General features: G+C 36.7%; 2 protein-coding genes across 2 annotated transcripts in view; both read left to right on the top strand.

Moving 5' to 3' along the window:
• Positions 1-5,934: 5,934 nt before the first annotated feature.
• Positions 5,935-23,816, top strand: part of LOC133520509 (myosin heavy chain 95F) — a 61,950-nt gene continuing 44,068 nt past the window's right edge. The window contains exon 1 of the mRNA XM_061854973.1: positions 5,935-6,142. The gene's annotated coding sequence lies outside the window, so the exon portion shown is untranslated. The remainder of the gene's footprint in view (positions 6,143-23,816) is intronic.
• On the top strand, positions 10,454-11,240 carry LOC133520505 (myophilin-like). The gene has a single exon (XM_061854955.1). The coding sequence runs from the start codon at positions 10,633-10,635 to the stop codon at positions 11,194-11,196; it is 564 nt and encodes a 187-aa protein (XP_061710939.1). The 5' UTR covers positions 10,454-10,632; the 3' UTR covers positions 11,197-11,240.

The following is a 23,816-nucleotide window of genomic DNA, read 5'->3' on the forward strand; positions in this document are numbered from 1 at the left end:
AAGATCAAGTGGTGGTATAGTTTCTTCTTAACGTATTCGATTTTCTGTTAAAGGTCGAGGCCGAGGCCGATCGGATTCCTATCATGACAGTACACCACCGAGTCCACCGGCATAAGTAGATGTACGATATTGCTGTTGGTGGTCAAGCCTTCAGCTGATCTCCCTTATTTATTTAATCTTTATTGCACAAAAGAAAAACAATCTTATACTTAGTACAAAAGGCGGACTTAATGCCACGAGACATTCTCTACCAGTCAACCTTACGGCTAAGCAGAGAGATTTACGTCGAGTTTATTGCGGTGCTCAATGCCGAAGCCGTGCTGCCTTCTGTTCCCAGTCAGGTTTGCAACTGCAGAACATCCTCGTATATAGGCAATAGGTTCTCTTACAATGAGCAGCAGCAGATCCATAATTAATGGACCCATTCGATCTTTGTTCATGGGCTCTACACAAAAAAGTGCTGTAACTATCGTTTGATCGCTTTAATCAATCATTCCAGTAAAATTTTACTGCACGTCATAAAGGAGAGACTGAAAGCATAAGGGTTGTACCAAAAAAACTGTAAACTTCAAATGAAAAACTAATGTGATTGAGTATAACCTTAGTTTGTAGGATAACTACAATAAAAAAGTGACTTTTAATTTAGATACTTGACAGTTTTTTTAACTATATTTTTTCTGTAGGAGTGATAGGCAGCTTGATCTTAGCGCATTCTGTGGCAGCTTTTTTACGGACCCGTTTTTCATATTTGCCTGGATCTGCCCATCACCTGCTGGATTTGTTAATGTTTTTTTACTGTTTCATGCTTCTCTTTTGATTAAACTTTTGATTTGAGCCCATTAATAGTTGAGAGAACGTTGGTGCTCTTACTCTGATCTTCGTCAATTACCAAATGCCTTTTTTACGAAATTGTATGATTTTTGACTTGAGTATAATTAATAAACGCAAATTTTCAGTTACTTTAGCTATACTCACTTTCGTCGTAGATCATTCCACTTTAGCCGCATATGTGTCCCAGTTTTTACGATAAATATGACAGGCATGCTTCGTTTTCGCAAATTCCTAGAGGTCTTCCGCTTCGAGGCCTCTGTTCAAGAGACAACATACTAAATTCGTTATTTATTAAATTATTATGAAATGCACGAAACGAGGTAATTTTAAGTGTTACAAAATCAAGCATACAGGGCATTAAAAATATTTCTTGCTATTTGGAAAATACGAATTTTCAGTTATCTCTTTTATTGTTCGCACCAGAACAGGCTGATGGATTTGTAAAAGGTAAAGGAACTAGAGAGCAGATTCTCATACTGCGCCAAATAGTGGAGAAAGCTAGAGAATTCTACAGACCAACATACATCTTTTGTTGACTTTCAGAAGACTGTTAAATGGCCGCATCTATGGGAAATTCTCTTGAGTGGACGTCCTTTTACTATGATATAGTATAGTATAGTACTTTTACATTGTAAGAAATGAATGCCTGAGATTCTTTGAGGTAATGGATGCGAGGCACATCTGTGAAAGTGTATTTATTGATCCTAATTTGTAATTTTATGGTTTGTAATAATTTGTATGTACCTGTTTGTTATTTATATTAATTGAAATTCATGGCGCATTGAATCTGTCTGTAAGGTCATGAAAATATATATTCAAATAAAATAAATGATTGGACGATTTTTTGCGAAAACCATAAAACGTTTAAAGTCTTTATTAAGCTTTAATTTCATAATTTTTGGTTCAATTACAGCGAATTTCTGAAAATATTGATATTGACTTTATCCTTATGATATTGAAATATTGATATTTTCTTGTACTAACGAAACGGCAACGCTACATATTATTATTTTGCCTAAGGTCTAAGGTTAGAAGCTTGGCTCTACTAACTGGGATCTAATAACTTTTTGATTTTTGACAGTGCAAGTTTTATGGTTTCGTCTTGGCAATAGGTAATACCTACATACCTACCTACTAACCTTAATTTTCCTTTAACCTTTGTTTACTAATCTTATTTTACAACCACTTTGGTGTTGCAGGTGTCCATGGGCGGCGGTAATCGCTTACCATCAGGTGATCCGTCTGTTCGTTTGCCTCCTCTATCATAAAAAGAGGAAAATATATCACGTGATCATCCATACAAAAACAAAAAACGTTTTCCACTTCTAAATATTTTCCATTATCATGATTTTTTAGTATGTTATTGACACTATGTAAAACTAGGTTTATTGGTTATCCTTTTTTTTCAAAATTTGCAATACAAAAAAAATTGTATTTTTTTTTAAAAAGCGAAACCTATAAACCTAGAATATATTATGCTGAAACGATCGACATCAAAATCAAAACGATTTGTTAAGATTTAGTGGAAAATGTTTTCTACTGAAATGAAATTTCATAGAAAAATTACCGTTATTTCGGCAGATTCGAAAAGCTATTCTTCCTTGTTAATGACTGAAATACCTTAAAATAATATGAATTTCCACGTAAACATAAACTCCACTTTATTCTATTTCTGTCAAATTCCTGACATATTATTAATTTCGTTATTGATTTCTCAACTTCACTACCCATTTTCTTCTAAATTCTGTTTTTAGGGTTCTGTAGCCAAATGGCAAAAAAACGGAACCCTTATGGATTCGTCATGTCTGTCTGTCTGTTCGTCCGTATGTCCCAGCCACTTTTTGCCGAAACTATAAGAACTATACTGTTTAAACCATGTTGAAACTTGGTAAGTAGATGTATTCTGTGAACCGCATTAATATTTTCACACAAAAATAGAAAAAAAAAACAATTAAAATATATGATGTACATTGCCATGCAAACTTTCACCGAAAATTGGTTTGAACGAGATCTAGTAAGTAGTTTTTTTTAATACGTCATAAATGGTACGGAACCCCTAAAACCCCTTTAAATAAAAAAAAATACGAAAAACGTTACTGTAAATTGTCATTAAATTGTCGATTTCCGAACGAAACAAAACGATGGAAGTAGGGTTGTACCACTTAAAAATGGGAAATATCGATATCGAAAAATTACACAAATTACTGAACACAGTATTAAAGAGCAATGTTTATAATATTTCGTTAGCTTTGACACTTTTGTTGTTATTACGAGTTTTTTGAAGATTTCACTAGTTCACTGCACTGCTTTTGCCATATTTCTCTTACATAACTGAACGGCGTTTTCCTTGTTTAAGTAGTGTGTAGTTCCTAAATTATTTTTAAGACACCATTTTATACGGAGCCGATGTTTACTACACAGCGCACTGGTGCCATTAGGTTTGTTTGCTTTTAGAGGTCGATTACTTTAATCATTATATTAATATGAATATGCCGCAGGATTTCGATCAAGACATCTTTTGACAAAGTGAATTGATAATGACATTCTGCTTCTAATCTGCCAAACAAATGGATCATGTTTGGTGATGACAGACAATTTATTCCGTAACTATCGTTATTTCGTGCCAAACACAGCTCAGGTGGCGCTGCAACCCTCAAAGTAAAATTAGATCCATTTCTGTTTATGAAGTTGAGATAAGAACTCTTAGCTCACATAAATGAATAGAATCCCTCAATGTAAAAATTTTTGTATCATGTGTTGCGAATTTAAATTATAATAAGAATCAAACAACCAAGAGAAAGATGTGTCATGGACTACCTACTGACTTTTCTAGGTTCATTAAGCCTGATTTACATGTGTGACGAGACTTAGCAAGTTCAAGTTCAAGTTCAAATATACTTTATTCATGTAGGCCTAGCAACAAGCATACAAGCGTCAGGGACGCAGTTATGCGTTAGAAGGAGCAAGCGATGTCAAGTCTCGACACGTGTTGTGAAATCCCCTTACATATGTATAACACATATTACTTTATATATCATTATTAGGACTGCGATAACATACTAGTAAGTAGAGGGCGTCGCGATTCTAAACCAATGAGTGCCTAGGTTTATGGATTTGATGATCGCAGTCTCTCCATCTGCTTCGCTAACTAACGCCTCGCCGTTACCACGGCGCCATCGTCCTTCATCTGAGGGTAAAATAGTTTTATGACTACAGTGTCAAGTTCAGTCCGGTATGGTAAGATACATATGGTCATTAGTTAAGGTCTGTCAGTAACGTCATGGAAAGTCAGCATGGTCACATTGTCAGTAATTCAGTTACTTCAATCTGTTGGTCACTCAGGGAACTATCTGTACTCCATGTACTCTCTTCATGTTTTGACACCTTAACAACAGCCGCCTAGCACAAGAGCCTTCGGGACCGGCCTACAACATACGTCCCAGCACACAAGCCTTCGGGAGTTAACTACGGCTGCCCAGCACACAAGCCTTCGGCCATAACCTGTGGAGTATCGCCAAGCATAAGGCCTTTGGGCATAGCTTACTATGGTTCTCAAGGAGGGCATTCAATATTAAGCGTCATTACGGATTAAGATCAGACAATGCATATCTCCATATGCAATGTCTCCACATTACAGGATTATATTTATCGACTCGTACAAACACATCAGATATTCAGGATCATAATCAATCACAATACAAAGAATAAATACGAGACCAAGGGATACTTAACGTATCAATCACTAATCAGATAATTAAGATCAAAATACAAGTCATAGATACCAAGAATGAGCGTATTTAACTTATAAGCAGGGGTCGGACAAAAAGTGCGAATGACGTCAAACCACTTATAGGATGATTTCAAATAGTATTTTTGATTTTCATAAACAATTATCACGTATCATTTATCAATCTCTTTATTGACCTCTTTATTAAACGATATCGCCACTTGAAATGAGTAAGTAAGTTTTTGACTGACACATTGTCAATCAGATGAACAGTCAGCGTCAAATACTTCGTAGCAGTCAAAGTGGCCAAATAGTTCGGTACACCATACTAAATATATGGTGTACCGAACTATTTGGCTACTTTGACTGCTACGAAGTATTTGACGCTGACTGAACAATAAATTGACTTCGTTATTGTTTAGCTATTGTATCCTCACGATTATATTTAGCTAAAATTTATATTTACTAATATATAAGAAAACGCTCTAAAACGTCATCTTTACTCGAATATTGTGGCAATTTTCCGTTTTTGGAGGTACGTGACAAACACGTATACTGCTAATCTTACCTACTGTTCCCACTTTTGACTATTAAACCTATTTATCTGAGAATCCCACAGACTTGTTCTAACTAATTTCAAATAATTATACCTTATGGTAACAAGTTTCGTGAAATTTATTTTATTCACTACATCACCCTACCACCTGTATTATTAATTCCATGGATTTATTTACGATTATTTTGTTACTTCATTAATACTACTTTGTTACTACATGTCACACGGAAGTTTAAATACAAACTCAAACATCATCCTGTGTGCAAGATTAAGTACGTCATTTTTACGTCATCCGCACTTTTTGTCCGACCCCTGCTTATAAGGGATAAGCTGCCGTCGTCTCCATAATCCGACGTCAGCACGTGGCACTCACATTACTATACTTAATAACACTACTGTCCACTGTGGCTGATGCGGGCAAAATGGCGGAACGCACGGTTGCGTCGGAAATTTAAGAGTACCCACCCACTTATAAAAATATAATTAATTTTGCCGATATCTACATTACACTGTCCGACTAGATTGGTACTCGATTCGCAACAGCACGCATGCAAAATCTATGGGTTTTTAACCTCATTGAATATAATCATTTTGTGGTAGCATTAGAAAATTTTAAAATTTAAAGGCTTTATCGTGTAATAATTCAAGTATGTGAATAGAAACAAAATTTTCGTTAAATACTATCATAATCTCGGTTCTCCATAACATTGTGTGACGGACAATGCTTACATGCTCATCTCTATTTTCCAATCGACCAATCACAAGTTCGCCCGGAACTGTCACTTTCAAAACTGTCACGAGGAGGGGGCCGTAGAAGTGGGAGTAAAGGTTTCCGAACGGATAGTCAGCGCGCCGCGTACACCGTTGACTACTCGTTGTGTCAACAATTTTTTGTTGGATACGTGCGGTCGGTTGGCTGCTAAAAACTTGTGATAGTGCTGTGATTGTGAAATAGTACAAATGGATATTCAATCTTAACTCGTTCCTGTTTTGTGAAAAGTGGTATATTAATACGTATCAAATACTTGGTAAGTAATAAGAAAAGTTTGCAAACTAAGTTACCTACTTTTTACCTTTGTTACATTTTGATTAAGTTCTTATCATTGATTGTCGAGTCTATCACGCTGGAGACTACACGTTTTTCGCGATCTAAGTAGATCTGATCTGATTAGAAATAGGAATGCTTTCATAATTTTATTTTCTTCGTGTTCCAGTGCGTTTATAAATTATAAGCAGTTGTAAGTACTTGATATTATCGGGTTCGCTATTTTTGATAATCTAATATGATTATCACCGTATTCGGATAAGTTCTTTGTCCATAGACGGCGTGCGTGATTCACCTTAGATTCTACGTTTTTTATAAAAATTAGATAAACAACGTCATTAATATTCCGAATGTTTTAGTGTGCCTGAAGGTAATATATAATGGGCGGCTAACACATGCCATGTTAGTACCATGCCAACCCCATTTCATCATGCAATATGTACCCTTTGTACACAAAAATATAAATTGGTTATAAAATTTTATTTGTCTCAATTTGAAACAGTATTTTTTGTACTCAAGAGGGTATGTATACAATCGAGATCACAAACATCTTTATAAGCTAACATTACAAAAATATATTGACATGCATTTTAGAGCCTGTTTCACAATGTCCAAGTATTGGATAGCTAATAAATAAATAAATAACTGCCAAATAAAACAGCAAATTTGAAGATTGTGAAACACCATCAACGACTTTATTCATCAGATTAGTGGCAAGTAGCTTATTCAGGACTTTACTTAAACATTGTAAAACAGCCCCTTAGACACTGACAATATGGTAGTATAAATATATTTTTGGAAAAATGTTTGTGAACTTGACCATATTAACTGACAAGTCACTACTTATATGTACAGTCAAGTGTAAAAATATGGGTTCACGCAACTTACTCAAAAATATGTCCCATAGCTCTTAATTTGCCGACATAAGAGCTGTGGGACATATTTTTGGGCAACTTGTGTGCACCCATATTTTTACATATGACTGAACATATTTGTATTGTATTTTGATGTGAGTAAGAGATCATTACAAAACTGAGTCTTATTCAGTGTGGGTCATACCACCTTATTATTATTTGTACTCTGAAACTGCTCATAGTTTTTTAGTTATATATTTTTTGCCATTATGTTTTTGATTCCATAAAATATAGGATTGAAACTACTTTGTTATTTTTGAATAATGTGTTAAGATTATGTATGGAAAGAGAAGAGTCATAGATTGTATTTTGAATGACTGATATTTTTACCTACATAGCTGTGCAATACAGAGAGCATTGTACTGCGCCATATGTTTTGCGGTCACTGAATAGGGAATGTTACACAAATTTCTGCGTAGGGGGAGCCACTAGCACATTCAGAGGGTCTACTGCGAAATATGAAAATTGAAATCTCGATATCTGCCTCTCTATCACTCTTGCATATTCTAAGGAGATGAAGCAGATAACTAAATTTAATTTTTGCATTATGTGGGAGGTCCCTGTAAACATAATTAATAAGATTAGTTTTAAGTATAAGTACTTATTGTATAAGAATAAATTGCTGTGCCCTTACATGGTCTGTATTTATTGTAATATATGTGTTTACCATAAACTAGGTGGCTAAAGTAGTATTTTAAAATTACAGTACATCCTTTAAAGACAATATGAATAATTATATGCATAAAGAATTATGAAACACGAACACTTCGAAAATGTGACTGAATCAAATCAAGGTCTAACTAATAAGTCTAGGTAATAACTGTTGTTCTTTTTTGCATTAGAAAACCTAGAGTTAGACCAAGGCAAGTCTGCAATGATTTTGATAGCACACTCACTTGACACAGTGCAAGTGTTAATATGTCATAATTTCATAGAAGTTTGACATTTCAAAAATTCTATCTCAGTCATTGGAGACTTATCTTGGTCTGACTCTATGAAGACTAAGTAATGACGAGGGTATTTATAGAGTATGTTATGCAATATAACAATGAAATATTCTGATGATTAAAAAAGTATTTGTGCTTCGACAGTTTATAGAATGGTACAGATCAACATGATTTGAATAGGTAGGTAGCGGGAGGCACACTGCACCTACACCTAGCATGGGTACTGTACCTACAACAGTCAAAAACTAAAAAAATTGTGACAGCCAAATATACCATAACACACTTTTGTTAACATAGGTCATCAACAAAGGGGTCATCAACAAACAATTGGCGGACCACTGGCCTATTTTTTGCTATACATAGGGTTGCCATCTCTAAAATTTGGAAACCAGGACTAGACGCGTGGAAACCCCGAATTTTAGAGCCCAGAACCCGGACAGGTTTTTTTAAACAGGTTGTGCGTGTGTTGCGGGCGGCCTAAGACTTTAAATTTTTAAACCCGGACTACAAATAAAGACCCTCGGACGTTCTCTGGTTGCCCTCTAAACTAGGACAAATCTGGGGAAACCCGGACGGATGGCAACCCTAGCTATACATAACATTATTATTGTTTATTTAATAAACTCAGTAGAAACGGAACCCTTGACAATCAATTTATTTTAAAAACCAGACCCCTGAAGAAACTAAATGGTGACCCCTGCCATAGGTAATGTAGGTATCGTCTTGGTCAGGGGACCTTCGCAGTATGTTTCTACTTAAGTTTCTTAAATAAGCAAAAAAATTAAAATAGGTCGGCGGTCTGGATCCGGACCGCGGTCCGCTCTTTGGTGACCCCTGCTTTAATTATATATTATGAGACAAAATGGATGCAACTGAAAACTTTTTTCATTGTGTAGTTCATATCTAGATAATTTTAATCATTTTTTACCTTGTTGATTGCTATCATAAACTTTAATTGCCTCCCACCTATGCACAAAAGGAAATGTGAAATAAATCAGCATAATATATCTGTCCTATTTATCAGGACAAAATGATATGATATGTGTATGCTTTGTGCTAAACATAGAGCTACTGAATGTTTTGATAGTGATCACTTGATTCCAATGAAAATGTATAGAAGTATTTAAGTTGAGAAAAGTTATTCGATTTTAGCATTGGTGACACTTACATTTTGAGCACTAAAAACCAGAAGAAGGTACTTAATTCATTGTCATGCCAATAATTGACATCCATTATTTACATTGCAGTTTAGGCAATTTTTCTCTTAGTTATTAGTGAGATTTTGCTTGATCCTTTCCCACACTCCACTAACTAATGTCAAGTGAGGTGAGGTGAGAGTTGAGTGAAAATATTTTCTATAAGTAAAAAAAAAAATGTGTACAGTGGTATTATGCACCAGAAGTTAATTATAAGAAGTAGCCCATTAAGAGCTCTGCATTTAGAGATTAAAATCTCACTAAAAATTCATGACACACATTGACATCTGAGTGGAATGAACATGCCATTTTCAGACATGTTCTATCCGTGTACCCTTCAAATGCCGTCAAAATGTACATTATATATTTATTAACATAAGCAAAGAAATAAACAAACATAATAAAAAAGGTAAATTCAATTCATCCATACCTACCATTAAATTTTGCTTATGGTCAGCTATAGCTATATCCATCTTAACTAAGACTGTTGAAAGCTCATAGTACTTATACCTATTATTCCTGTCTCTACACTATCAGTATTTCTCAGATATTTCTAGTTTCCAAACATAGGTAAGTAGGTATGTTTTTTTTGTTTCTTGTAGGGCACATAGTGTTACCTAAGTCAGTAGGTATGGATAGGTATGAATACGAGTTGGCTATTAAATTTTATCGCAGAATATCATCTGATATAAATATGAACGTGAGTAGGTATCGTTACGTTACGTCAGCGATGATACCTATAAAGGTAAATCAAAATTACACTCTGGATAATTCTTTGAATTACGAAATTCCTGAAAACTAATTGATCCATATGCTGCGAGCTAATCGAGATGCAATTTTTGCTTTATAAGAAGTCAGTCTGGCAAAAATGTCACCCTTGAAATAATTGACGATTCCTCTTTTCTGTAACCTAATATATTATATTATGATTGTGAAATATATGAAATACCTATATTGAATCTTACGAATATTAATCACATACGTCCGATAAGCTCATAAGACTTTTAAGGTGTATCCGGGTAATTTCGAATCTATTACGAATGTCGGCTGATTCCGAAAATCACCCATAATTCTATCATATCAGACTATTTTCGGAATAAGCCGACATTCGGAAGTGATTTTAAATTATCCGAAATTAGTTATCCGACGACGAATACTTACAGCTTTTATAAGCCTAATAAGTACTCAAGAATTCCCTCGTAATCATGTGATACCTAGACGATGATTTCATACATTCTATCACATCGATCATATAATTAAAGGAATAAGTATACACTTATCAATATTGCCGCAGTAATAAATCGACTTCAATTCGTGAAACAAGTGATACCTAATCGTTATCGACCGTATCGCGCCGATATCGAGATATCATAAGGAGGCTCAGTGGATCCTTGTCTGCAAAGCCAACAACACATCATGGCAGAGAACCGCGCGGGGAAAGCTGGCATCAACGCCGACGCCCAGGCCAGAATCAACAGCAAGTACAATGATGACGTCGCCCGCGAGACGCTCGAGTGGGTCAGGGTGCTCACCGGACAGCCCGCCAACACCTCCGGCGACGTTGAGAACCTCTACAACGTCCTTAAAGACGGTACCCTGCTCTGTAAGCTAGTCAACGCCATCCAAGAGGGCTCCGTTAAGAAGATCAACCAGTCCACCATGGCATTCAAGTGCATGGAGAACATAAACGCCTTCTTGGAAGCGGCCAAGAAGCTTGGCGTACCTCCTCAGGAAACTTTCCAGACTATCGACCTGTGGGAGAGGCAGAACCTTTACTCTGTTGTGATCTGCCTGCAGTCTTTGGGAAGGAAAGCCGGTAACTATGGGAAGCCCTCTATTGGGCCCAAGGAGGCCGACAGGAACGTGCGAGAGTTCAGCGAGGAGCAGCTCAAGGCCGGCCAGAACGTCATCTCCCTGCAATACGGCACCAACAAAGGGCAGCAGACTGGCATCTCTTTCGGAGGCAGGCGGCAAATATAAAACCCTATCTATGTATGACTAATAAATTTGTAATACTTTTCTAATTTATAGTATTTTTATTTCATTACTAGGTGTGCCGTAGATTATAAATACAGTGGTATGCGTAACAATTTCTGATTAGATAAGGTTAGCGCTAAATGTTTTAGTGCAGCTGCGGTCGATTTATGACTTGCCTAGTACTTACCTGAGATAGCATGCAGTTTTAATTAGCATCTTGCATCGCAAACCTATTAGTTAAAGTGCCGGCATTGAATAAGCCTAGGAGGATTCAGTTCGGCACTCGATAATAGATAAGGTGCACGATTGCATTTCCATTATGTACTTAGAAATGAGTACTAGATCAATACTACTTAGCAACGAGGCCAAATGCCTCAAAGCATCCTATAAAGACAAAGCCGGTCTAGACCTACCTAGTTACATCGACTAAGATTATTATATTTAAACACGAGTCGTACCACGCTAAGTTTTCATGCCAAGTGCTACGTCAAGTATGGAGTTTATAGTGATACATATGCGTTCTTACTGCCAGTTTGTGCAAAGTTAGCTTGGCCAGAGTCTCAATGATATAATGCATGTAGATTGTAGATACTTGCCTGATTGCTTACTTGAACTGATTGTAGTACAGTCAGTTGCCGAGACGTCAGTGTCACCCTAAGTTTGTATGTCAGATATGTCTCCAGCTCATTGCAGCTTGTCTGTGAGATGATTGTAAGTACCTAAATTTAACAGGAATTACGTATTTAGTTATTATGTTATTAAATGTTTCATTAACATTGATTCACAAACGATGGAATTAATCCATGAAGAGAAATACACGAAGATTAGATTGCTGCTAATTATCACGTCAATTGTTTTAAGTATGATGCAATCATACAAGAAGAGCCTCGTATAAATATCAATAGTTATAAACATGGGAGTAAACTTAAACACGAAACCCTAGGAAGGAACCAGTGTATGCCGTTTTTATTTTTAAACACTCCTTTTGTTACTTTTATCAGCACCAAATGGTAAATAGCTGACACCTGGCCAAGTGTTCACCCAACCTTGAATGGAACGAGATAGCATGGCCATTTCTCCGTGACCATTACCTTCAGCAAATGTCGAGGGGAGAACTTGTGACGTCACATCCTAAATATTGATCTAACGTTCGCTTGCACACAGATAAGATGTTATTATGATTGCTTATCAACCACTGGCGAGTTGAAGACTCGAGCAAACCAATATAAATGCCCCTCCGATGATGGTTATAACAATTATTATGCATAGCGAACCTATAAAGGTCTCGAGTTATAGCTATAGCTCGCCGCTCGCCAGAAAACTCAACTCTCCTGCGCTCTTAGATTCTTGGGAATATAAAGCCAGGGTATAAGCGGTATCAGCTACCGCCAGGTACCAACCGAGAATTTATGATTAAGTGCTGAACAATGCAAGTACCTATGTATATGCTTATAGTTTTTTACTTTACGTAAGAAGTTAACTAGTACAATCATCTGTAATATGCCATGGCAAAGTGTAGCGTTCCTTAAGGCCTCCGCATGACGCTGTACAGAATCAATAGCGTCACGCTCTATATAAATTTTGCTGTCTTCTAATGCAATGAAGCTGTAGGTACGCAACGTCCTTCGGAGACCGGAGACAGGTCTGACTGCCTGATGCCAAAATCAAAATTTCGTTTTCTGCCTCTGTCGCTCTCGTATATTTTAGCGATAAAGATGCAAATACATAGATGAACGAACGAAATGGTTTGCGGTGGGCCCTCGGATGGGGAATCGGAAGGTCAAGTTTAAATGAATTAAATTGGGTGTCGGTGTCAATGCAAGTCCTGTTTTATACTTCGCTTAGTGTTAACTCTTGTCTGAGTCACAGTATAATTGGAGCAATTACACTGGTGACCTTCAGTTATAAAATGAATGCCTTCACCACTTCAGTGACAGTTAGCTTCAATTTAGCACTACAAGCGGTCGTATATGTTGTTTAATGCTATATTTATTGTCATATGTTGACTGGATAAAAATAATCATAGTGCCACTAATAAGTTGTGGAAATTCTTATTACATGTATGAACACTACAACTTATTTACTAAAAAAGTAATAATTTTATAAAAACTGTCAATACCACTGGAGAACAGTGAAATTTGAAGATGGCATATGGCGTATATGCAAGGAAAAATACCATGATATGAAACGTTATTACAATATTAAGTTTATACACTGAACTTTACGCCCACAACCATTTAATTAATGTACCAATTAGTGTTACATTTTTTGTGAATTATAAAGCATGTCGTTAAAAAATAAAATTAAACTCTAAATGTCCCAACAATTAAAGTCCGTGACTGTACGATAAGAGTAAATGTTACGTACAATAATAAAAATAATAATTTAACAGAGCATATTCTTCCACACCCATACTATCACCATAGCTATAGTAACACTTTTCGGAGGTATGCAGTTTTCTGATGATGAGAAAGTTTGGGCTTCCGAGGATGCTGTGATGGCCGAGGAAAGAATACTGAATTGCTCATGTCGAATATTTCGATTCGCTCTTATAACATTTTGATCGTTTATCTTATTAGTCCCAAATGAGTCACGTACTCGTATCTAAGCAAGCAGTCGGGCAGTGTCGATGACGTCACACATAAACAAAGCCCTAATTTTCCGTCACGGCCGTGTCAGCACCCCAGCCGGAAGCTATGGTCACGCGTCGGTTGCCGACGGAAGCACGGATATCCCCGTGTCTATGCGACAATTGCTCCATACGGCTGCGCCGCGCTAGCATGTTGCTGATTATTTTTATTAGTTTTGAGCCGGTACATTTCTTCTTAATTCAACTCGTAAAAAAATCTAGGTACCCTGCCAAGCTCCTCGGCATAGCCGGGCTGTAATTCACACTTCCATGATAAGTGGCGATTACACAGCCGAACTTTTCCATAATCCATGGCATAATCCTAAAACTATACTACTGTGTGATACTGGAGATAGATGCATTTAATAATGACTACGTTTCATGAACAGACTTGGACATTTCAACTCGGTGCATTGCTCCTAGGTCAGCTGTAGTTACATAGCAGTCAGTGGGTCCAATGCTTTTGAGAATACTTGAGCGACTGTCGTTAAGTATAAACTACTTAACGTCAGTCGAAAGAATTGTCTGTAAATAAAATACATAATTCATCTCTGATGACTAACCGGTTTGCTTGTGCCATTACCTTGAATCATAAAATACCGCTTTTACCTCAACGTGTAGGTTGTTTCGTCATTTTTTCTAGGGTCAATTGCTCTAGATAAGAGGTTTTTAAAGTCTTCTGCGTTGTAAATAGTAAAAAATAAAGGGCTAACCAAAATACGAATTATTTCCACCTGAATGCCAGATGTGTCTAATAAGTAGACAGAGCTGTTGTTGCAATTATTATTGCTGTTATTTCGTGATGCACTTCATGATTTCTTCTTTTCTTGCTTTTGTTGTATGTACAGACATTCGTACATGCTTTGTGATCGTCACGAATAAATATATTTTATCTTTATCTTCGATTATGTTTATATTATGTCATCAGCATAAGTTGCTAAGCGTGCGAGTTGTTGAAAAATGAACTGAACGCAATTTCATTGTTACGATAATAAAACCATGTCCAGGTCCCGCTTAGCTACTTCTGCTGCTAGTCTGTACCTAGTGTACCTATGGAATAACGAATAGTTAAACATTGGTAAAGAACTCGTGCTCGACGCCTGCCAAAGTTATAAAAGGGTTTGATTAATGCATGTCTAAAACGTTGTAATTTTTACCCGATCATTGCTTCAGTGAAAGCCGTTTAAATATTCGCTGTATCATTCCAGCTTACCTTCGCATATAACGCGTTTGACACTTTGATGACGATGATACTGCAAAAGCGACATAATACTCGTAATGAAATAACTTTATGGCTTAGAAAGTTGTAATATTTCAGTAATTCGCCATTGCCGGGACAGTTATGTTGCGTAACTTTTAACAGTGGGCATTAAGTTAAGTTCGTGTGCATAAAACTGTGTACAATTTATTGCTCAAGATAGTGCCTGAGAAAGTCCTGTTGAGATGCTGACATGAGCAACTGAGAATTAGTCTTTAATATTTTGTTAGTGAAACAAGAACCGGGTAGAAACGGGCCATGAATTATCTTGGTGGATGATCATGCCTTCACCCGGCTGCCTTGCAATTTTCGTTTTATTAATACGAACTATTACTATTTTCCGACTCTATAGAAAGATTCAGGGAAGAGAAAACCAATATCAGGCAGGTCAATGACTTACTTAGATATTGGTTTAAAAATCTGCGAATGTTAAGGGAAGGATGAACACCCGTGGGTATTTCAGACCGGCTAAAGTTAGTAATTTGTATTTAGTAGTGCAAAGATGATATCTATCCTCCTAAAAAAATTGAATCTAGAGACTGGTGCTAAAAATCTCTACATTTTTATAAGGGGAATCTTGTTCAGTTCATCCTAGTCAAAAGATACCACTTTATGCTTTGTCAATAAAATATAACTAACAAAAAGATGGAATCAGAAATTACATTAATACAGACTCCATCTAAGTCGTACTTGTATCCGAATTGGACGTCATTCGCACTCTTTTCATATTCTTTATTTGACGACCGGCTTGGCCTAGTGGGCAGTGACCCTGCCTACAAAGCTGATGGTCCCGGGTTCAAATCCTGGTAAGGGCATGTATTCGTATGATGAGCATGGATATTTGTTCCTGAGTCATGGGTGTTTTCTTTGTATTTAAGTATTTATAAATATTTATATATTATATATGTCGTTGTCTAAGTACTCTCAACACAAGCCTTATTGAGCTTACTGTGGGACTTAGTCAATTTGTGTAATAATGTCCTATAATATTTATTTATTATTTATTGCAAACCATGGTGTTACAGCTGCTACATGATATAAATTGTTCCATATAGGCCCTGTAAGGGCATAGTCAATGAAATACGACCTAATTTAAAACGACTTAATAATACTGAATTTGATATAAATGCAGCATGGTGCAGATCAAAAATTTCATGAAATTATTAAATAGTTACATTGCATTAAAATATATTCGGATTAAACATATGTTTAAATAAATTTTGTTACGAATAGTTAATATTGTCACATAATTTCCATCTCCAATCCCACGCCACGCGATATCGATCACTGTTGCAAGGCTTCCGACTCGGTCCGCTGCAGAAGGCTCCGTTACTCAATCCGGGCTTAACGGGATGACGTCCGATGACAACTGCTCTCAGGTGTACCAGGCCATTTTAGCGTCTTGTCGCAACAAGAAATACCGAGGTTATTGTATTTTATCGCAGTAACGGAAAGAAATCCTAGGCAGTTAAATATTATATATCCCATTAGAGCTACAGGCACAAACTAAAAAACCGGACAAGAGCATATCTATGTTTAGTGTAGGGTATTTTGAAATATGATTTGGTGCTCTCGACGTGCTTAGGTTGATTTCACTTAAATTGCGGACTTTGAAATTGCACACATGACACAGCATCTAAGTAAAACTATCCATTAGATAAAAATACCTACATATTTTTGTCTTGCGCAGCTACTTGGAGACTGCAACGCTAAAGCCAATTAGAGGTGCGATTATCTGTTACATTCGGGTATTTTTATCAATTATTATAATAAATAATTTTATGATTTCTAAACTTAAGAAGCGGTGGTAGCCGAGTGGATATGACGTCCGACTTTCAATCCGGAGGTCGTGGGTTCAAATCCTGGCTCGTACCAATGAGTTTTTCGGAACTTATGTACGAAATATCATTTGATATTTACCACTAGCTTTTCGGTGAAGGAAAACATCGTGAGGAAACCTGCATACATCTGCGAAGAAATTCAAAGGTGTATGTCAAGTCCCCAATCCGCATTGGGCTAGCGTGGGGACTATAGCCCGAGCCCTCTCGCGCATGAGAGGAGGCCTGTGCCCAGCAGTGGGACGTATATAGGCTGAATTATTATTATTATTTAAACTTAAGAAATGACCATTAACTTTGGTATTTCTTTACTTCATTAGAGAAATTTACAGACAGTACAAGATTATACCGACACAAATGATTAGGTATACCTTATAAGTAGTAAAATAATCTCACCTAGAACACTCAAGAGTAACCAAAACGACTTTCTTCGTATGGATGGTATTTAAATTTCCACAAGAAGTTATCATACGATATGAATATGCACACCTTTGCACCAGTTTAAGAGAAAGTGTATCTTAATGGCTTAAGTACGATAATGACCTAGATCCACTACTAATTGATACTGGTGCTTACGTATCAGTTTCCCGTAATCAAATAAGCGTAGCGTGAACATTTAAGATTCGCGTGTTTCAAATATTTCTCATTTGTTACTGTTACGCCAGAAATCGTCATTGTTTTCGGTTTTGAAAGTAACTTGGTTTCGGACTGGAGCACGGAGTAAGTGAACTCGAATTAAGTGGAGCTGCATAACGCATTGTGCACCCGAAATGTGGGTTACACGTAATTGTATTGTCTTCGTTGATTATTCTTGATATGATGTTTGTTGATAGATCTTTTTTATTTGTTTTTTGGTCACGTTTATATTGTCCTATTCATTATGGGTACAAATGCTTTATTTACATAATAGATATATACAGACAGAAGTATTACAGTAACTGTACAAATACTAAACTAAATGAATAACTAACTTAAATCTAAAATAGGCTCTTCATGCTTTGTACAGTCAGCATCAATAGTAGCGGATGAAAAAACGCGCCAAAAGTATCTGATATTCCGGATAACTTTTCCAAATATAGATAAACCTCTAAAATTTACGTTCACAAGTATATCTTATACCGTATTAATTGTTCTACATATAGGACCATCACATTTTGTTAAGCTGTTACAGAAATGAAAAGTATCTACACTTTTGAAACCTTGTTTGATCCGCAACTTTTGATGCTGACTGTACCAAGGGTGCTCGCGACATTTTCTCATTGTATGCCAGTGCTGATACGTTGTGCGAGGAAGCCGTCAGGGGCGCATTTCTCGAAAGGTATTAGACTAATATTATTTGTCCAAGAACTGTCAAATCGAATGGGTTACCATGGCAACACACTAATACTCGTAATATTAGACTAATACCGTTCGGGAATTGGGCCCAGCTCTTCGGTCACCAGTTACGTCAACCAGACGGTTCGCGATTTCTGCAAAAAACTTGTGCGCGCTGGTCCATAGGGTCCTAGAGTTCATTTTAAATACCTTATTAATTACGGAATTAATTTTTATGGTGGGCATGATGATTGCATATTATATGAACTCATATCGTATGCCGATTTGAATGAGTTACACATGCATATTATTTAATTATGTCTCAGCATTCACTTGGCAGAATCAAAACAGTAATTTAGCACTAAAATGTAAAAACCAAACCGAAAAATCATGATAACTAGTATGCTGAAAAACAAACATTCTCAGATAATTTGGCAGTTTTGGTAAATCACCACAGCCGCATTATCTTAGAAATTGAACCTATAACATCTACTTACAAATTAAGCCCAAAGAATCTGGAATCTCCAGCGGTGGCAACATGGTTTTATTTTTATCACTATTGTCACTATGTCACCGTCACTTTCGCGCTTACATACTTGTTAGAACGTGACGAGCGTGTTGACATGATAAAGAGCCGACCATCTTGGACCTACTGGATTCAACGGGCATTAGTAATGAACTTTAAAGAACTATCACAATAGATCACGTCGACGTGGCACTCAAAGGCCCCAATAATAATAATAACACCTACTTTAGATAGCTCCGGCTTGCCTTAGAAATTGTGGGATACTCATTTATTTATTTCCTTTTATTTAAACACGTATTCTAAAGTTTATCCGTTTTGTAACTACGACGTTGGATATTTTCATTATCCCGTATTTCGCACGTCACTCGCTTCGTTTGCCGAAGGGGAGGCCAAATTGATACGGCCCTGATGCCTTATGCATGATTTATTCGTTAACCTGCGTTATTGATAAATGCAGCTTGACCTTATCTGTTGATCTGTAATTGTCACAATTAGAAAACTACGCATTAGTTCAGGATCAATCATTGACATTAACTAAGATTATCGTCATATCGATTAGTTTCGTGGATGAGCTTATGAGCTTGGATTAGAGTGCTATGCCGCGCCACGATACGATCCGACCGGACCGGTACAGACTGATACGTTCGTTTCGTCCGTGCAATTTTATTTAAACTTAGTGTTAAGTATGTTCGTCATGTTTATTTTATGTTTCTTTCCTTTTTTCTGTTACCTTCCGTGATTATTTCGCACTCGATGGTCTCATCGGAAGATCAGCGCTGGAAGTCGCCAGCAACATGCTGAGATAAGGCCATTTCGTGACACTCACTTTTTTACTCTCACTATGTTCTCTTTATGTCTGTCTATTACTGTTTGTGTGTCTATTCTATTCCATTCTATACCCTGTTACTTAGTGAAATTGATAAATCGAGTTAGCAAGCTAGTAAGCGCAAATCGGCTTAGGTTTTATACGTTATACTGTATTTGATATTACTCGTATTAACATAAATACAAGCTTTAAAGGAATTCAAGTAAAAAGAAGCTTTGTGCTTGCATATTGTTGATTTCTCGTATGTATCCGACGAAAGTGCTTCTTTAAAGTAAGAGTCTATACATGAACGAAACAAGCATCTTACAAATACTCTCTGGAAAGTCACATAGCTCATTTCCGTTCGCTGTTCCTTTTCCGTTTCTATTGACTCTATGCTAATGCACCTCGTAATCGTAACCATTCGCGGCAATTGATTCCAGTCAGGTTTCTAATGTCGCCAGTTCGTCTCGCTATGTCTGATTTATTTTTGTATTGTGTGATGATGATGTGAAGTCATCGATCTTATACGGCTTTTTTCACTGCTATTTTGATATCTTTTACAAATTCAAAGCTAAGTCCTAGGAACCTGCACACAATTTTGACACTAATTTTGAACTAACAAGGTAAAAACCACCAGGTATTTATAAGATTCAAATAGATTTTGTTGGTCTTAAACATTGCATTTTAAAACCACCCCAACATTGAGTTGCCCAAAAAGTTCAAATCTTTATACCCGTAGACACATAGGGCGATTATAGCCACACATAACTATAAATGTGACATGTCCAAGGCCAAATAGGGAAAATACATTTATCGTTTTATTCTGCCGTTAGCTGTTCACTTTTGCTTGTGTTTTGCAATACTTCGTACTCGGGAGTGCGGCGTGACATTTAAATTAGCTAAAACTAGCCACAATGTCAGTTTCCTTGACATGTAAACGGCCATTAAGCGATACTGTGGGAAATTAGTAATAGTCAGGATTTGGGCCCACAGTTAATTTCTTCCAGTCAGAGATATCTTGTACGTACTTTTGCCATATCTTTGGCATTGTCGCAACTGCCAATGCAAAATGACTAACGATCTAAAAGTGGATCTGTTAGCTGTAGTCTGTAGTCCTCACGAACCACAATGGCTCCGCCATTTGCATTTAGAAAGGTAAAATAAAAACTGAATAGATATGAAAATATATTTATTTATCGATCCTGTTAACCAAATTTCACGAGAATCGGTTGAAAAATGCAATTTGTAAAGGGGAATATCCGGACAGACATGGAAAGCATTTTGGTCCAAGCTGACGCGGACACTTGGCTCTTCTTCGGTCAACTAAGCTACCTCTACTTTATCCTATACCCCGTCTCTATTGTTCCAAATAGATAAAAGTGCTTCAAGTACTAATGATTTTTATAGATTTGCCGTACTAATCGACCAGTTAACGACTAAATGTCTCCTTGACATATAAACGCTCATTAGGCTAGTGTTAACCGCAGAGCCTGGTGTTTCAGTCCGCGGCATCGGAAGCTAATTCGTTCCATGTCGCCGGTCCGCTATCAGTTGTATCTTGTATCTGCGATCAGCTTTGTTATGCTCTGCCTTTTTATTTTTGCGTGCCGGTTTCTGCACTGCTGGCTATAGTGTAATTCATTCATCTATTCCTTTATAAAACATAGTTTTACATGTCAATCACAGTATTTCATATTTAAAGCTGTTACGTTAAATTACCACTTGCCCTAGCTGAGGGACGAAAGCTAGCTGTACATTTTTGCAAATAAAGTTAACGTCTGTAGAAACCGTCTTTGATATTAACAATCACGACTTAATTAGCAGCGTCACGTTGCAAGTGACTCTATACATAGGAAGTAGTTCATACACATGTATTACGTATAGAATGCTGTCTAGCAGGAAGATAAACAAAAGCCGATTGCATAAACACATTTTTGTCGAAAAGTCATGCACACATGCAATCATGGAGTTGCAGGCGTACATAGGCTACGGAGAATGCATACCGTCAGGCGGGCCGTATGCTTGTTTGCCACCGACGTATAAAAAAAAACAATCATTAATTGTAATTACTCTAAATGATATCACATAAATCGAGTCATTTAGGCAAGAGCATGCTAAAAGGTACTAATCACCAAAGATACATTGATTAAGATGCGTAATATCTAAGACAATTTCGTGCTTCAATTTTGACAGGTAATCGAGATGACGCTATTTTACATACATTTTGCGGTAACTCTGATTAACAAATGTTGACGTTTGACAATTCAGTGACCACAAAACATATAGCTCAGAGAGCTTACCGCGAACCACGTTCGACGTGTTCGTGTTGTCTCCCTGTCACACGTACGAATTTACAAGCACGACAGAGAGGTAACACGTCGAACGTGGTTTGCGGTAGGCCCTCAGTACAGCGCCATGCGTTTTGGGTGTCAAAGGGGCACGTTTTTAGGGTTCCGTACCCAAAACTGAACCCTATAACTAAGACTCCGCTGTCCGTCCGTCCGTCTGTCACCAGGCTGTATCTTATGTACCGTGATAGCTAGACAGTTGAAATTTTCACAGATGGTCTATATCTGTTGCCGCTATAACAAGAAATACTAAAAAGTACGGAACCCTCGGTGGGCGAGTACGACTCGCACTTGTCCGGTTTTTTTTTCTTAGACTATCTCTCTATTACAGCTAATTATCTACTCCCTCTCTATTAATATGAGTATGAGTATTACAGGAAATCTTTGATAATCACTAGAACGCTTACTTGAGGCAGTCTGTTAAAACACGATCTCAATTCATATTAGTATTACCCACCAGACACGCAAGGACGGTACGGACAGCAATAACTCTGCCTGATGTGAAAATTACTACTGCACCGTATGCACCCCATTTGACTGGACTGACTATCATTATTTAAAATTGTGTGTATCGCAAGGGCTAATTTTGGTCAAGTACCTTTATCGACTGGTTTTTAAATTAGCATTTGACATGTTTTTAATTAGTATTGTACATAATGAAGTATGTTGTTGTTGTTGGTATGGTGCAGTGTAAATAAGTATATACTAAAATCTCTACATATATTTGTACATATGAAATGTTATTAAATCAAATAGCTTAAGAGGCCAAATGATAATAATTATTAATTATGCATTAAGTATTTTTATTTTAACAACCAAATAATTATTTTGATTAGTCTTATTCAATATCCAACAAATTCCTAAAATGTTTAATATATACAATGTATGTACCTAGGTAGCAAATATTACATTTAAGATATGTATTAGTATTGTATTCTGTAATGAAGACGTATTTAAATAAGAATAATCTTATTTGCTCTTAAACGTAACAATTCAAATCATGCTCGCTGCCTCACACACTTCCATTTAACTTAAAGACCAGATGTGGTGTTCTGAGACTTATTAGTCGTAAAATAAAAATTATGAGGCAGTATGAAAGGAAAATTAACAGTGTAAAGATCCATTTTTTTTCCAACATTGGGCTACTGAAAAAACTGGATTTTTTTTGTATACATTGACTTCGCAAAAAAGTTTATAAAGAAAATCGTATTGCAACATTTAGGTACAGTTAAATCTGTTGAAATATCTGCAGAAGCACGCTTGACAGTTCCGTATGAACAGTGAGCATTCTCTCAATTTTACCGTTGTTGCATGGGTCACTGCAGCGACCGTGTTTTCTGAGCTTCTTCATTGCGGAACGAAGTAACCACCTATCTGGGTATACCCAGTTACTGTCTTTTAGAATGTGATGGCCGCCGTTTACCGGTTCGAAATGGTGCCCAGCAAACCAGTTCCCTTATCATTCACCTTGCCATTGAAGACGATGACTAACGTGTTACGTCATAAAATATGGTTATACGCTGACATTGAATGGAAAAGGACTTAAGAATCATGAATTATTCTATATGTCAAGCCGTTTTTCTAACATTACAGTAAAGTAACGAATAGTTACTTGTGTTGCGCACTGTATCGCATGACGATAATACATATTTTATAATTACTAATATGCCATTTTGAAATTGTGTCTGCATTTGTATGTAAGTAAATTGAGTATTGATTCGGGCCTTACTAACCTACTTAGGAATTTACGCTTGTAGGTTTGCGACAACTTGGTGTGGTAATTTTATAAGTTATTATATTGCAACACGCGATTTTGGCCAAAACAAAGTTTTTCTAAGATATTGGTGAGTTGCGAAGGTTGCCTATGATATTGCGTAACCTAGACTTTCAATAGACATTGTG

Source organism: Cydia pomonella, chromosome 8 (genome assembly GCF_033807575.1).
Source record: "Cydia pomonella isolate Wapato2018A chromosome 8, ilCydPomo1, whole genome shotgun sequence".
Lineage (NCBI taxonomy): Eukaryota > Metazoa > Arthropoda > Insecta > Lepidoptera > Tortricidae > Cydia > Cydia pomonella.